The sequence below is a fragment of the Taeniopygia guttata genome, chromosome 5, assembly GCF_048771995.1.
Source record: "Taeniopygia guttata chromosome 5, bTaeGut7.mat, whole genome shotgun sequence".
In the NCBI taxonomy this organism is placed as follows: Eukaryota; Metazoa; Chordata; class Aves; order Passeriformes; family Estrildidae; genus Taeniopygia; species Taeniopygia guttata.
This window is the reverse complement of record NC_133030.1, coordinates 13,655,487-13,669,301: the sequence shown is the minus strand read 5'-3', so window position 1 is coordinate 13,669,301 and position 13,815 is coordinate 13,655,487. Positions and strand designations below refer to the sequence as shown.

The window sequence follows — 13,815 nt, the reverse complement described above, 5'->3', positions numbered from 1 at the left end:
ACATGAAAAATAATGCTCTCTACAATTTCTGGAGGCATATTTTGTGCCTGGCTGGGCTGTCTTCTCCTAGGAGAGACTTGAGGAGGATGTGACAGGCACAACTTGGAAGTGTGTGCACTTCCAGTTCATTCAGTGGAACAGGAGCTTTCCTCCTGGTGCTGCAGCAACTTTGCAGTTTCTGCTTTTTGCTGCAGCATTACCCACATGCCCCTGGAGCAGGGGCTGTGACATCAGGAATACTGAGCTGAAATAGTGGGAAAAGCACATCCATCTGCAGGGTGAATTTGGGGTTTTCTCTTCCACTGCACACTTTTGTTTCCTGACCATGGACAGGGGGAAAGGAAGGGTGTGCCCATTGGAAGAGAGAGAAACAGCAGCCACAATATATTCATGCTTGAAAGTCCTTGTGATGAAATGTGTGGAGGACAAAAACACTTCTTAATTTCTTTGTACTCTCAGATCTCTTGTGTAGAGACTCCAAAGCTTGTTAGACCAGCTAAAAGGTGACTCTGAGCTGTGGCAGAAAGGCCCTCACCAATTGTTTTGTTTAAAGAGTCATTAAAAGCATTTTGCATGTGCTCAAAGCTGTGGATGGGTTTACTTTGAAATACTGCAAATGAACATTGCTGAGTTTAAAACCAACATAAAAAAAACAGACTAAAGAGCCTCAGCCTTCTTTACTACTTTTTCATTCTTGTGTTCGTTTTGACCAGTGTTGCTGGTGTTACTATCCTGCGTATGGTAATGCTTACAGAGTGATGAAAGATTAAAGGACAAGGAGAATTTATCTGGGAAACAAAAGCAGATGTGAAAGATATGTTCTTTTATTTCTTTTGATGCAGCTGTCAGGATTGTGTCCCGGGATGGAGTGCTTGAGAGCTAGAGGAGAGGGGTCAGGTATAGATCATACCTTGGTCGTTTTTCATTTCACTTCTTGTCCAAACTAGAAAAAGAAGTCCAAACCTTCTTTTCTTATTTTTTTGTTATTTGTTTGCTTTCTGCTTACAAAATACTTTCTGAAACTCCTCGCTTTCTCACGCTTCAGTCATCACAGTCTGGAAGCTATTGCAGGGAAGGTCCCATGTGTTCTGTAGGAATCTGAACTATTAAATGAGGCTGTCAGGTTCAATTCTTTGTTTTACTGTGAAGAGAGTAGCTGAGGGATGGGCTTGGCAGTGCAGAGTTCAGCTGAGAATGAGCTTAAAACCTTTGTTAATTAAACCACCTACGTTTAGAGGCCTACATGTGAACACAGGAAACTTGTTGTAATAGGAATCTCAGGAGAAGCTTACTTTACAGCTCTGACACACTTGATTCCCATGCTTGCTGCAAATGATGGATTTCTGCTTGTGTTTCTGCACAGATTGAATATTTGCTTAAAAAAATCACGGAAGCAATGGGAGCAGGCTGGCAGCAGGAGCAGTTTGACCATTACAAGATTGCTCTCAACACCAGTCGAGAGGGTCTTTCTGCTTGGGAGCTGATTGACCTCATTGGAAGTGGGCAGTTCAGCAAAGGAATGGACAGGCAGACTGTGTCCATGGCCATCAATGAAGTCTTTAATGAGCTCATACTAGATGTACTCAAGCAGGTAAGAACCACAGAGAACTAATGTTTTAAAGTAGACTTATTTATTGCTTTAATTAGAAAATGGTCATTTTGTGCTCAAATTTCTTTACCCTATTGAATGATGAGCAGGAGGAAATTAGGTAAATTATCTATAAGGGTTCTTTAATATGAGCTTATTTTTAGAAAATAAATTGTTCTGCTATTCAGATTGTTGTAATTGCAGCACTATTATGAATGAGTTGCTTCTTGGGAGAGCTTTCTTTTAAAAAGTGAAAGACATGGGCTCTGACTTGAAATACAACTTTTTTTTACACTAGTACCAGCTGTGTGTTAGCTCAAAGAATAGCTGCATCATACTGTCAGTTCTGGTGACAGCCCTTCAGTCTTTGGAAATGCTTTTCTGTAGTTTCAGTTGTGCTGTAGGAAATGCAGCTGTGCTGGGCACCACCTCTGTGTTCAAACAAGACCCTGCTCCAGACCAGGGTCTTTTGGCTTCTCAAGTGCCCCACTTCAACAGGACAAAAAGGTCTGGAAGAGCTCCAGAGGGCTGTCCCTTCTTGTTCTGCTTAGCAGGCTACATGACTGACAACTTACTTACCTGCACTCAGACTCCAGAAGTCATGCTGGACTTTGTATTCTTAGCAAACTTCTTTATTCGGATCACCAGTGACTGGATTATCAGTTCAGGAATGCCTTTAAAAACTGCATTTCTTTCATGGGAATTGGATTTACCACAGGGACCTGAGGGGTCACAGCAGGGTTTACCTAGAGAGCTCTTAAAATTGACTTTTACCTGACAAAAGAATTTTTTTCATCTTTGATTTCTTGGTGAGGAGAGAAACAAAGGCTTTCTTGGCAGCCCTTCCTAAGCTGTTCTGAAGAAACATCAGAAGGTCTTGGCACAGGAAATTCTTCCAGAATACCCACAGAACAATGCAAAAGTCTATTTTTGTTAACTGCTGGAGGTGAGGCCTGGGGACACACACACACATGAAGTCAGTTGAGGGCAAAATGAAGTAATTCTGCTTGGTACCATGAAAATAAATTAACCAGTGTCAGTTCAATCCTACTTGAAACTTGTGAGGAAACTGGATTTATTTTTTATTTTCAGTTTTGATACTGCATTGTGTGTCTTCCCCCACACCTTTTTTTTGGTTTTTTTTTTTTGGTTTTTTTTTTGTTTTGTGTCTCCTTTCTTTCCTCTCTGGGTGCCTGGGCTTTTATCTCAAGGATGTCTGAGTGCCTTTGAATGGTTCCTTGACACTTAAAAATAGTTTGTGTCAAGATTTGGCCCTGTGCCTTCTGGGCAGTTTGGGCAGTTATTGGCCTGGTGGAGGGCAGAATTCTGTGTGATTTCAGTATCCTGATACCTTGTTGGTTCACAGAATTGTCCTGTTTATTGCAGTAATCACATAATTGCTTTAAGGTATTCATTAATGACACATGGTCTCATAAACAAGTGTTGTGCTACTCTTTTTATTGAACACATCCTGGATCTCTAAGGCTTACAGAGGGCAGCAGCAATAGTTAAATTTGTGATATTTAGTGTTCTGAAAGATGTGTCCTCTGTGTGATGATCAGTGTGAAAAAACTCCTGCTTTTCAAGATCTCTCAGTAGATTCTTGGAAAGTGAAAAGTAGCTGATACTTAAATAATAGGTAAAGATGTTGCAGAAATTTGAGGGGAAAGTATTAGTCTGACTTGGCTTTGAAAGCAAATTTGGTAAGTCAGGAAGGAAAAAAAAAAAAAACGGCTATGACTTAGATTGTGCAAAGCTTGAAAGATTGAAGCTGCAGGAGTCCTTCACGTGGCCTTGCAAGCACCCAGAGCTCAGAGCCGAGTATGGGGGCGGCAGACAAAGCTGTGCATTCCTGGTTTGGAGCAAGGGAGTGGGATGGCACCTGGGGATAGGCACGGCCTTGGCTCTGGACTTGTTTCAGTGGCTAGAAAAGCTGAGCACAGATAAGCTGTATGTGTAGGGAGTGGCTTGGGTTTTTGTATGGTTTCATTTGTTTTTTAAACAAAAAAGCTTTTTCAGCTGTTATGAATGTTTTCTTTCCCCTCAGACCTGTAGAGAAAGATATCTTTGGCTTAAATATGCCCCAACACATTTCTTTTTATTTATTTATTTATTTACTTATTTAATACAAGCACATTTGCATGTATCAAAATTATAGATGAAAGCCATTACAGAAAAATGTTCTGTGGTCTTCTTTCCAACTTCTTCATCCTCTTAACCTGGAATACTCTGGATACAGAGTATACTTTCTATATGGCTTGTTCATAGCTTATATTGATGTTGGTGTTTCAGTTTCCTCTGTGATTTGACTTTTTTTGGAAGTTAAATGTCAGACAAAAGTATGTAAGTATCTGGGGAATTTGATTAAAGAAATGGAAGGTACAGCTGAAATACTGGCTAACTTTGGAAGTATCTGGGGCTATGAGGTAACTTTTCTGTGTGCTCTGTTGGGTCTTTACACCTTTACATAACCAAAAGACCAGATGGTTCAGCAGAGGCCAGGCATTTCAGCTGCTCTGTTGCTTTTAACAGGGCTACATGCTGAAAAAAGGTCACAAACGGAAAAATTGGATGGAACGATGGTTTGTGTTAAAACCCAACATTATTTCCTACTATGTAAGTGAAGATTTAAAGGACAAGAAGGGAGATATCATACTGGATGGCAACTGCTGTGTAGAGGTAAAACCAGTCCAAAAACTATATGTCTCTAAAGATCAGAATTAATTCTTTTTTTGTGGGATGGATTCCTCGTATCTTTAACAGAGCTTTTTTTACTTCATATGACTCCCCCAGTTCATAAACACCCTTTTAATAAAGGCTCTTAGTGCTGGTATTTGTGTCTAAGTGCATAGATGCTGTTTGACTTTGTAACTTAGATTTCAGTGTTTGCAAAGCTAATCTTTATTGTTACCCATTCTAGGCCTTGCCTGACAAAGATGGAAAGAAATGCCTTTTTCTCATAAAATGTCTTGATAAAACCTTTGAGATCAGTGCCTCTGATAAAAAGAAGAAGCAGGAATGGATTCAAGGTGAGGTTTCAAAAATGCTAGTTATGTGAAAGTTAAGGTTACTGGAATTCTTACAGCAGTGCTTTGCTCAAGTTTGAAATTCTTGGTCTTGTGATTTTTCGATCTCTGTTTTGGGCACATGGATCTTTAAGGCATCTGAGATGCAGGAAGAACTAAGGATCCACATAAGGGAAAACAGTTTTTGTCATTCAAAACATTTTGTCATTTTGTCAATTCAGGCAGCCATAACCAAAAGGAAATGGTTATTATTGTTGGTTTTTATACTGACTGTACTTCTAGGGATGGGGAAGGGAAGCAACATTGTAAATAGTTGCTTTTGGGGAGAAAGGGAAACCTTGTTCATGTTGGCACTGTAAAATAATGGCTTTGGTTGTACAGTTCTGCTTGAAGTAATATGGTTTAGTGAGCTGAGCATAAAGCTGGGAATTAGGGCTTGCTTTTCTATTCCCACAGTGAAGGTATCCCTCCTGTGAGACCTTCCCAGATATGTGATGGGTACATCCATCAGCAGAGTGAGGTAGAAGCCCTTGCAAAGTTGTTGTTTCCAGTGCCATTGAAGAATGTGCAGCAGTAAAATATTTGGAGCTGTGGGCTTTCATTTGCACTTCCCTCTTTAGCTACAGCATGTGTTTCATTGCACCAAAATATGATGAATGAGTCAAAAGGGGACTTGTTTTCAATGCTGTGGTATGTGAATAAAATACCAAATAAAATACAAAAATCATCAGGTTTGCTGTCTCAAATATTTTGTCACTGCATGTAAGTGAATGAGAGCTACTGTCTTACTGCGAGAAAGTTTTCCCTTGGAGTATCTGTAAGAATTCAGGGTTTAAAGTTGGCTCTAGGGAAGATTGGTAACACCTTGCTCCTTGGTTAGTCACTGAGTCTAGGTAGTAAGAAATCCTCAAGTGTTGGGGGTTTTTCTTGCAGCTGGGTGTATGAGTAACTCAAATGTCCATAGAAGTCAATATTGGAATTGACATAATGCAGTGGAATTGCCAGACCTTATCCTTGTGGCACGCAGCCAGTACTGAGAGCTAAGCATCTTTCACTCCTGGTTTGTGTCGACAGCCAGCCTGATGAGAATTAGGACAACTGACAACAGCGCTTTCTGATTTAAAAATACATTCAAAAATCCCCAACCCAACAGCCAGCACAGCACTGTCAGTCCCTTCACAAAGTCCACCCAGAAAGTTCAGCACTCCCCTTACAGTGCTCTCTCGCTGTCCCTGCAGCCATCCAGAGCACGGTGAGCCTGCTGCGGGCGGGCAGCCCTGCTCCGCACAAGGAGGCGCGGCAGAGGCGCAAGGAGCTGCGCCAGAAGCTGCTGGCCGAGCAGGAGGAGCTGGAGCGGCAGATGAAGGAGCTGCAGGCGGCCAACGAGAACAAGCAGAAGGAGCTGGAGACCGTGCGCAAGGTAGGACCGGGAGCTGCCGGGCTTCCAGCCCACAGCTCACTCCCTGTGGCTGAACTGGGCTTCTTGCAGCGGAGCTGGGCGGCTCTGTGCTGACATTGGGCACATTGGAGGTGTCAGCACATCTGTGCTGATATCGGGCACATTGGAGGTGTCAGCACATCTGTGCTGATATCAGGCCTGACATCAGGCTGGTGGAGAAGAGCCTGCCAGCCCTAGATGGCAACTGCGGATAGGCAAAGCCAGGGACCTCATAAAACGGGAAGCTGGACAGGACAGAACGCACATCCAACCAATATGATTAATGCTACGTTCTCCCAGTTTTTATACACTTCTATATAGTTTACAGTTTACAAAGGCACTCTGATTGGCATGCTAACATTGTTTACCTTTGCCTTAAGATGGTCAGGCTTTTCACACTGCAGCTTTACTCTACTTTACACTCTAATAGCTGATTACTTTGTAGTTACCTTAAAATAATTTCTAACTGTGCCACAACTGAATTCTCACTGCATCAAAGGCTTCTAGGCCCCGTCAAGGCCGCTTATCAGGGCCTAGTCTAAGTGGGTAGCTCAATTCTCACTCCAGACATAAATCATGCCTTCTCTCTCTCAGAAATGCTGCAACAGACCAATATCTTCAGTTGCTTTTGGGGTTTTGTTTTCCTTTTCTGTCAGGCACGTCTGTCAAATCTGTGGCTTTCCATGAAGATTTGCTTCTATAGTTTCCCCAAGTTTTGTTATGTTATTTGTATGTTAATGGGCGCTGTCCTCTTCCCACAGATTAATTTCTATAATTTCTATCTTTAAAAACAAAAGATGTGGCTTTTCTTCCTGTGAGAGCTTTTAGTGTGGAGTGTGCCTTGAAAACAGCGTAGAACCCAATATTCTAATTCAAACCCTCCCCACTTGCTGCCTTAGATTTTGGCTGCTGAGTCCCTCCTGCTAGAGCAATCCAGGTCTTCCTTTGTTTACTCTACATGTCTCCACTACCTCCCTAAATTAATGTAACTCTTTTGCATTCCCATTTAGGACAAATCTGCATCATTGCTTGAGTTTTTCATAAATAAAACCCACCAGTTTTAGCCCTTAGAAAAAACTTCAGTGATCTTTGCAGCTATAAATATTCTGAGGGAATGAAAGGTTTTGAGTCTAGAAAGCAAGTAAAATAATAAAAGCCCCCACATTTTTAAGTCTTGTCGTTGTCACAATTTGTGGAAAAGGAAATTTGTCTTTTTTAAAATTAGTCTTGTACTGACAGTCCTGCTGTAGGTATTACTCTGTTTGCCTTAAATAGAATCTGACAGTGGAAAACCATTTTAAAATTTAATTTTGGCACCTGTAGTCTACCATGTGTTTGAGATTCAGAATGCAAATTAGACAATAAAGGATAGCCTATGTTACCGTCTACTGGTAAGTAATGTACATGTTAACAGAAATCATAAGGTGGGATTTCTGCATTGTTTGCTTTATGGAAAAATATTTAGGGGAGAAAACAACATGAGAGCAATCCTAAAGGAGCAGTAGGATGTTGGCAGGCTCCAGGCAGTTTCATAAAAAGAACAGTGGGTAAACTAAAGAGAGTTGTGGCCAGAAGCATCTTTTGAAGTGGGCTGGGTTAAAATGATTTCTCAAGGAAGGTATCTTAGGCTCTGACATGAACTACTGCACTTTGCCTAGGTTGGAACTGAAAGGGTTTGATTAGTTAGAAAACTGTTCTTCAAGGAAAAGGCTTTGTAAATGCTTCAGGAAACTGGATTGTTGTGGGAAGCTCAGAGGTTGATTTGCTGCTGATGGCAGTGATCCACCATTTGTGCAGCATCTGCCAAAGTGCACTCTGGGACTGGTTTGTTTTCTGGTAGCTCCTGCAGTAGAGTATTCCAAAAGAGTAAATGCTTTTGTCTAAAACAGATATTTTTCATATTTTTAAATGGAATTTTGACATGTGCACATTGAACAGACAGGAAGGTAAGTTTTTCCTTGTGTGAGAGCATGCACAGGACGTGTGCACCCTTTCTGTTTCGGTTTGGGATCTTGCATGGGCTTTGGAGACTCTGTGCTGTCTGTGCCTGCTGGAATGGTGTGTTCCTGTTCTCTCCCCCCTCCAACACTTGTGGCTTTTCCCTGAAGTGCAGAGTTCTCAGTAACCTTACCTGCTAGGAGCAGCTTTGGTGGATGAAGCAGGAAGTTGCTGATACTGAGTGGACAAAGATCACTTTCTTGTTGAGCTCTCTGGCCATGGCCTGGCACCCACCCTTGCCTGTGACTCTGCATGTTTGCCCTCTCAGCTCAGTATTGGCAATGTTTGTTTAATTTCAGAGCAGGGAAGAAAATCTAGAGGAGATTTTACTTAAATAGGCATCTTGGATTTGACTATAATTACATGCTTTTGAATGTCATGGCAGAGGAAGAATGCTGCTTCTAAAACACTGGCATCATTTAAGTCTTGCAAAGGAGAGCAGTTCTGTGCTGTGTTCTGCAACATAAACCCAGAAACTCGAGCCTTCTCCTTCACTTCTTCCCCTCTATTTGAGACCAGAGTGGTAACATGGTTTACGTGCTTTTACAAGCATGTAAAAGAGTGAAAGTTTTAGCTTGGCAGTTTTAATCATTGGGGCATCTCTTTAGTTCATCTAGGTTGGTGAGGGAGCATGGTTTAAATGTGGTGCCTTCAGGAGCATGACAGAATCACAGAAAGGTTTGGTTTGTAAGGGACCTTAAAGATCATCCAGTCCCAGTCCCCCTGCTGTGGGCAGACACTTTCCGCTACAGGTTGCTTAAAGGCCCATCCAACCTGGCCTTCAACACTTTCAGGGATGAAGCATCCACAGGGATGAAGCTTCTCTGGACAGCCTGTCCCAGTGTCACCTTCTCTGGGCTTGCTCCATGTCCGTGTCATCTTTATGTTGTGCCCTGCTCTTACCAAAGGTCTGTGGAAGCAATTTCCACAGGCCCAGCATACTAAAAAAAAAAAAAAAAAAAATCAGGTAAGTTTCTTAGGAAAATTTTGTGAAAAAATGGTTTTGTTTTCACTACTGGTAAAGTTTAGGCTGATGCTTGAAGATTTCTAACCTTGTGGGGATTGAAATCTTGACAAAAGGAAAAACTGTGACCACTGTCTTTGTGAAATCAAAATGCAACAAAAGTAAAATAAGATGCAAGAAGTGGAAAGTACTGGCAGCTGTTTCCCAGGCCCTAGCTAATATTCCTCCTAATTTCAAGGGATGATTATGGACTAGGATTTTATTTACCTTACTTGGCAGTTTAGGGGATGTTAGAGGGATGATTCACAATAGCACAATCACTTATTCTAGTCAAAGTTCCTGACACTTCTGCTTTCCCATGGCAATTCAGTGCTTCTCATTTCTGTTTCTGTATGAACTCTGTGCTTGCTGGCATGTTGTCCCTATTGGAAGTCGTAGGCAGTCCTGCCTGAGATGTGCTTTTTTGTGATAGTTTTCTATCCTGTTGAAGTAGAGGAGGAAATACAGTGATTTCTATCACTTGAGCAAAGCAGGACTCAGAGGAAGCTTGGAGATAGTCAGGTGACCTTCACCTTTTCATTGGTAAATTTAAAATTGTCTTGCAAACAATCAAGATAGTAAATTATGTTTAAAGGCTGTGAATAATCTCAGACATTAAAAAAATCCAGACTGATGCTTTGATGCTTTTGAAGGCTTCCTACATTTTTTTTTTTAACCAAAAATTGTTAAATAAAGCTCCGTTCCCTCAAAATAATTTAGTTTTGACAAATTGGTTTTTTCCTTCCTTTCTTCCCCCTACCCCCCACCCTTCTCTTCCAGCAACTGGAAGCAGCAGCTGCTCGTGCTGCTGAGGAGGAGAAGAAAAGGCTTCAGACTCAAGTTGAATTACAAGATCGCTTCAGTTTGGAGCTGGAGAGAGAAAAAATGGTGAGTAGTGCACGAGGGGTTTTGCTGCTATTACACATAGGGAGCCACGTGTTCAGCAAGGGCTTCCCCTCACAGGCAGCCACTGAAAGGATTCTACAGATTTTGCAGGAGGCTGGAGAATGGAATCTGTGTTGCATTTATTTGAGATGTAGGATTAAAATATTTTTACTGGTGAATTCAAATACTGGATCAGCTTGGCTACAATTTGTACAACATTCAGGGTTTAAATATGATTGGAAAATTGGGGGAAAATAGACTGCTTGAAGGATAAATGCAGACTGAAGTTCTCCTTGCAGTTTTCAGAGATGGAGAACCTGAGGCCAGTACTTGCTGTATGAATAAGCAAAATGAATCAGGCATAATAAAAATGCATTTTATGTGTTCCTAGAACTATTGCTTTCTTATGCTGTGTGTTCTTTTACAGCTATACACACACACATAAATATAAAAAATAAAGAAATATTGCTGCTTTACAATACTGTTACTATTCAGCTACGCTGAGGATTCCCCGAATAACTGATTTTCAGTCTTCAGGGGCTTTGTCAGGTTGTTCTGTTAGATGGGGAAAAGAAGTAGAAAAAGTGATGTGATGGGACATCTCAGGACATTAATGCACACAGTGCTGCTTTATGGGCTGAGCATGAATTCCTGAATACAGTCCCTTTCTGGGTCACTGGGATTTGGGTCAGCTGAGGGGAGCAGCCTGCAGACCAGTGGGGCAGGACATGCCAGCCCCCTTTATCCAGCCTGTGCCATCATCCAGAGACATAAGTGTGTGAGATACACTGCTGCCAAGGGGGGTGTGAAAACAGTGCCATTAAAGCAGCCTGACCTTCATGTCTGGCCTCTCTACAACCCTTCTCTTCCTTCAGCTGTGTATCTGTAAACTAAGAAAGAAGATCAAGCTGACTGAAGTTAGGTTTGAACCCCTGTAGAAATCCTGTGCTGCGGGAAGTCGGTAATTATAAGTAGCCTGTGTTATTATTTATTTTTTTAAATGCTCTTAGTTCCACGTCTGCAGATCTAGCCTCAATTTTATCAGTTCTGCTCTGCAGTCAGCAGGAAGAAGTTTGTCTCTGAAAACATGGCCTGAGGGAAACCTGGCAATTCCTTCAAAAATTGGAAACCTGAGTTGAATGGTAGCTCATGTGTCCCAAATTTATCCTGCTAGGTAAGACAAAAAATGGAAGAGCAGGTTGCTCAGAAATCATCTGAACTGGAACAGTATTTACAAAGAGTACGTGAACTGGAAGAAATGTATAAACAGCTACAGGAGGCATTGGAGGATGAGAAACAGGCACGTCAAGATGAAGAGACTGTGAGGAAACTTCAGGCCAGGTATGGCTTTAGCCAGGTGGAAAAGTGTTTCAGCTCCCCCTGCCAACAGTGAGTACCTGTGCCCTGCTATTAATGACTGCTTGCCTCTTGGAATGGGCAACTACCTTCAAGTCCAAACACAGGGTAGATTTTATTTTTCCTTAAGTTATGAAGGCTGAAGCTGCTGTTGATGATTTTTAAAATATATCTGAGTATTAGCTTTTAGCAGAGGGCAAGCTCAGCAATTTTGGAAAAGCTGGTGCAGTTATTTTTCCATCAAGTGTTGTGCATGTCAGCATGTGAAAAACCGAGATCACTCTGTACAGGCTTTTCAGCTGTTTATTTTATAAAGCAGTATCTGTAAAAATTACTTTCTGCTGTATTTTATCACAGGTTTAAATTGCTGTAATACATTTGGAAAAAGGAATGATAAAGGGTTAAATTTCCTCTTACAGGGGCTTTGTGGAGTGTGGGTTTTTTCTTCATATTACTCAGTCCTCCTAAGACAATGAAGATAACTTATGCATGCCTCTTTCTTCTGGGGCTCTGTGTTGTGTATTTGCATTATTGACTACATTTTCTGAATAGCCCTTTGTAACAGTCAGACTGCTTGCACTGCTGGCATGACACTGAAGGCAAGCCAACAAACCATAACTTTTTCCCTGCTTCCCAAGCTTTTTTAAAAACAATATTCTCTTCCCTTAAAAAAGAAAAAAGAATAAAGAAAAAATTAATTAATTTGGCTTCCCTGCATAGATACGACTTACGTTAAAGTGCATTTAACATCACAATCCCCGTTGCAGATTGCTGGAAGAGGAGACAGCAAAGAGGGCTGAACTGGAAAAATGGCATTTGCAGCAGCAACAGACCATTCAGATGACAGAAGCAGAGAAGCAAGAGCTGGAAAACCAGAGAATGATGAAGGAACAGGCTCTTCAAGTGGCCATGGAGCAACTGAAACAACTTGAATTGGAAAGGAAGGAGGCCCTTGAGCAGTATGAGGTGAGCTGTTCTGGTCATCAACCTCTCATCCTTATCCATAGATTGAATTTGAAGTTCTTCAGTATTATGTTTCTTTATGGGTTAGTATGGCACAAAAGTTATAATAGGTAGGATAGTTGGGTTGGTTGTTTTTTTCTTTGTTTTTTTTTTTTCCCTAGTTTTTACTCTGTTTCTAGACTAGTAGATACATTTGAGAAGAGGATCTGTTTCAGACACACCTCTGAACCTCTTTTATTTATTTTTGTCGCAATTTGCATGCAGACCAGCTCAGTCACATCCTGAAATACTCTGTACATTTGTCTTCTACTGCAGTCTCACTTCATGTGCAGTCCCACTGCTGCCATAACTGGGTGCATTTTGCTTCCGAGGTGGTAATTCCTGCAGTGTTTTGATGATGTCATGGCACAGTATTGTCTTCTACAGATGAAAAGTCAATGTGTTACTGTAGACACCTACTCCTCAAAAATGTGTTTAAGCAGTGAATGGAGGTTGAGGATAGGTAGGAATTAGCTCAGATCCTCAGTGTGCAGCACTGCCTCATGTCCCAAAAGCCAGGCCTGCTCTCTGCTCTACTGAGTGTTTTTGGGGAAGGTCAGTAACTGTTCATGGAAGAAACAAGAGCCAGAATCCAGCAAGTACCGAGGCTGAAGTGCTGCACACTTTCCAGGGCTAGAGAGGTGTTGATCCTGCATTTATTTAGGTCAGGAAAGAAAGCCTGGCTAGGTTTGTGTTTGACAGGGGAGGGTGTTTATGGGGTGAGCTCTGAAGGACAAGCCTGGCACAGAGCACAAATGCTGCACTCACTGCAAGCAAGGGCCCAGCTGGGGTAGTGTGGCCACTTTACAACTTCCCAGGCTGGTGTTACATCTCACAGTGCACAAGATTGCTTCTGGCTAGTACTTGACTCTTTTTTAGTGACATCTCAGCTTTTTGTATGGGAAGCATCATTTACTACTCCAAAGGAATTGCTGAATACAATAGACATCTAAAACCACACAAAAAACACACACAAAAATTATTTTAGAAATAATTACACAATCTAGCCTTCCATTTAGAAGTGCCCAAAAGACTAGGCTGAAGAATGAAGACTAGCTTCATTACAAAGCTACAAAATTATCATAAAACCTTGTTACTTTGGGATTCTGGTTAGACAACTTTTTTTTTTTTTTTTTTTTTTTTTTTTTTTTTTTTTTTGGGGGTGTGGTGGTAGTGGCTAAATTACTTAGGATGGTTCCACATTAAACAGAGGGCTGGGGGAAATAGCATGGGTTCTGGCTTTTGGTTTAAAAAGTGCTGTATCTTTATATAAAAACAGAGTAAAGCTGTTGTTTTCAAGTGGGCTCTGTCTTATTTCAGGAGGTTAAGAAGAAGTTGGAAACAGCAGCTAACAACACCAAGAGTTGGAAAGATAAAGTAGCTCATCATGAGGGATTGATTCGACTAATAGAGCCAGGTGAGTTATCAATGGAAGACTTACAAAAATATGTATTTATTCTGTCTCATGCACTTATATCACTTGGTGGTTTACTGAAGTCTGCCTTTTCCTGTAGTTTAG

General features: G+C 41.4%; 1 protein-coding gene across 1 annotated transcript in view; it reads left to right on the top strand.

Moving 5' to 3' along the window:
• Positions 1–13,815, top strand: part of SWAP70 (switching B cell complex subunit SWAP70) — a 36,144-nt gene that overhangs the window by 20,076 nt on the left and 2,253 nt on the right. Inside the window, exons 4-11 of the mRNA XM_004174426.6 lie at positions 1,364–1,591; positions 4,121–4,267; positions 4,509–4,617; positions 5,853–6,034; positions 9,834–9,941; positions 11,113–11,279; positions 12,062–12,260; positions 13,617–13,713. Of these exons, the coding sequence (XP_004174474.3) occupies positions 1,364–1,591; positions 4,121–4,267; positions 4,509–4,617; positions 5,853–6,034; positions 9,834–9,941; positions 11,113–11,279; positions 12,062–12,260; positions 13,617–13,713 (1,237 nt within the window). The remainder of the gene's footprint in view (positions 1–1,363; positions 1,592–4,120; positions 4,268–4,508; positions 4,618–5,852; positions 6,035–9,833; positions 9,942–11,112; positions 11,280–12,061; positions 12,261–13,616; positions 13,714–13,815) is intronic.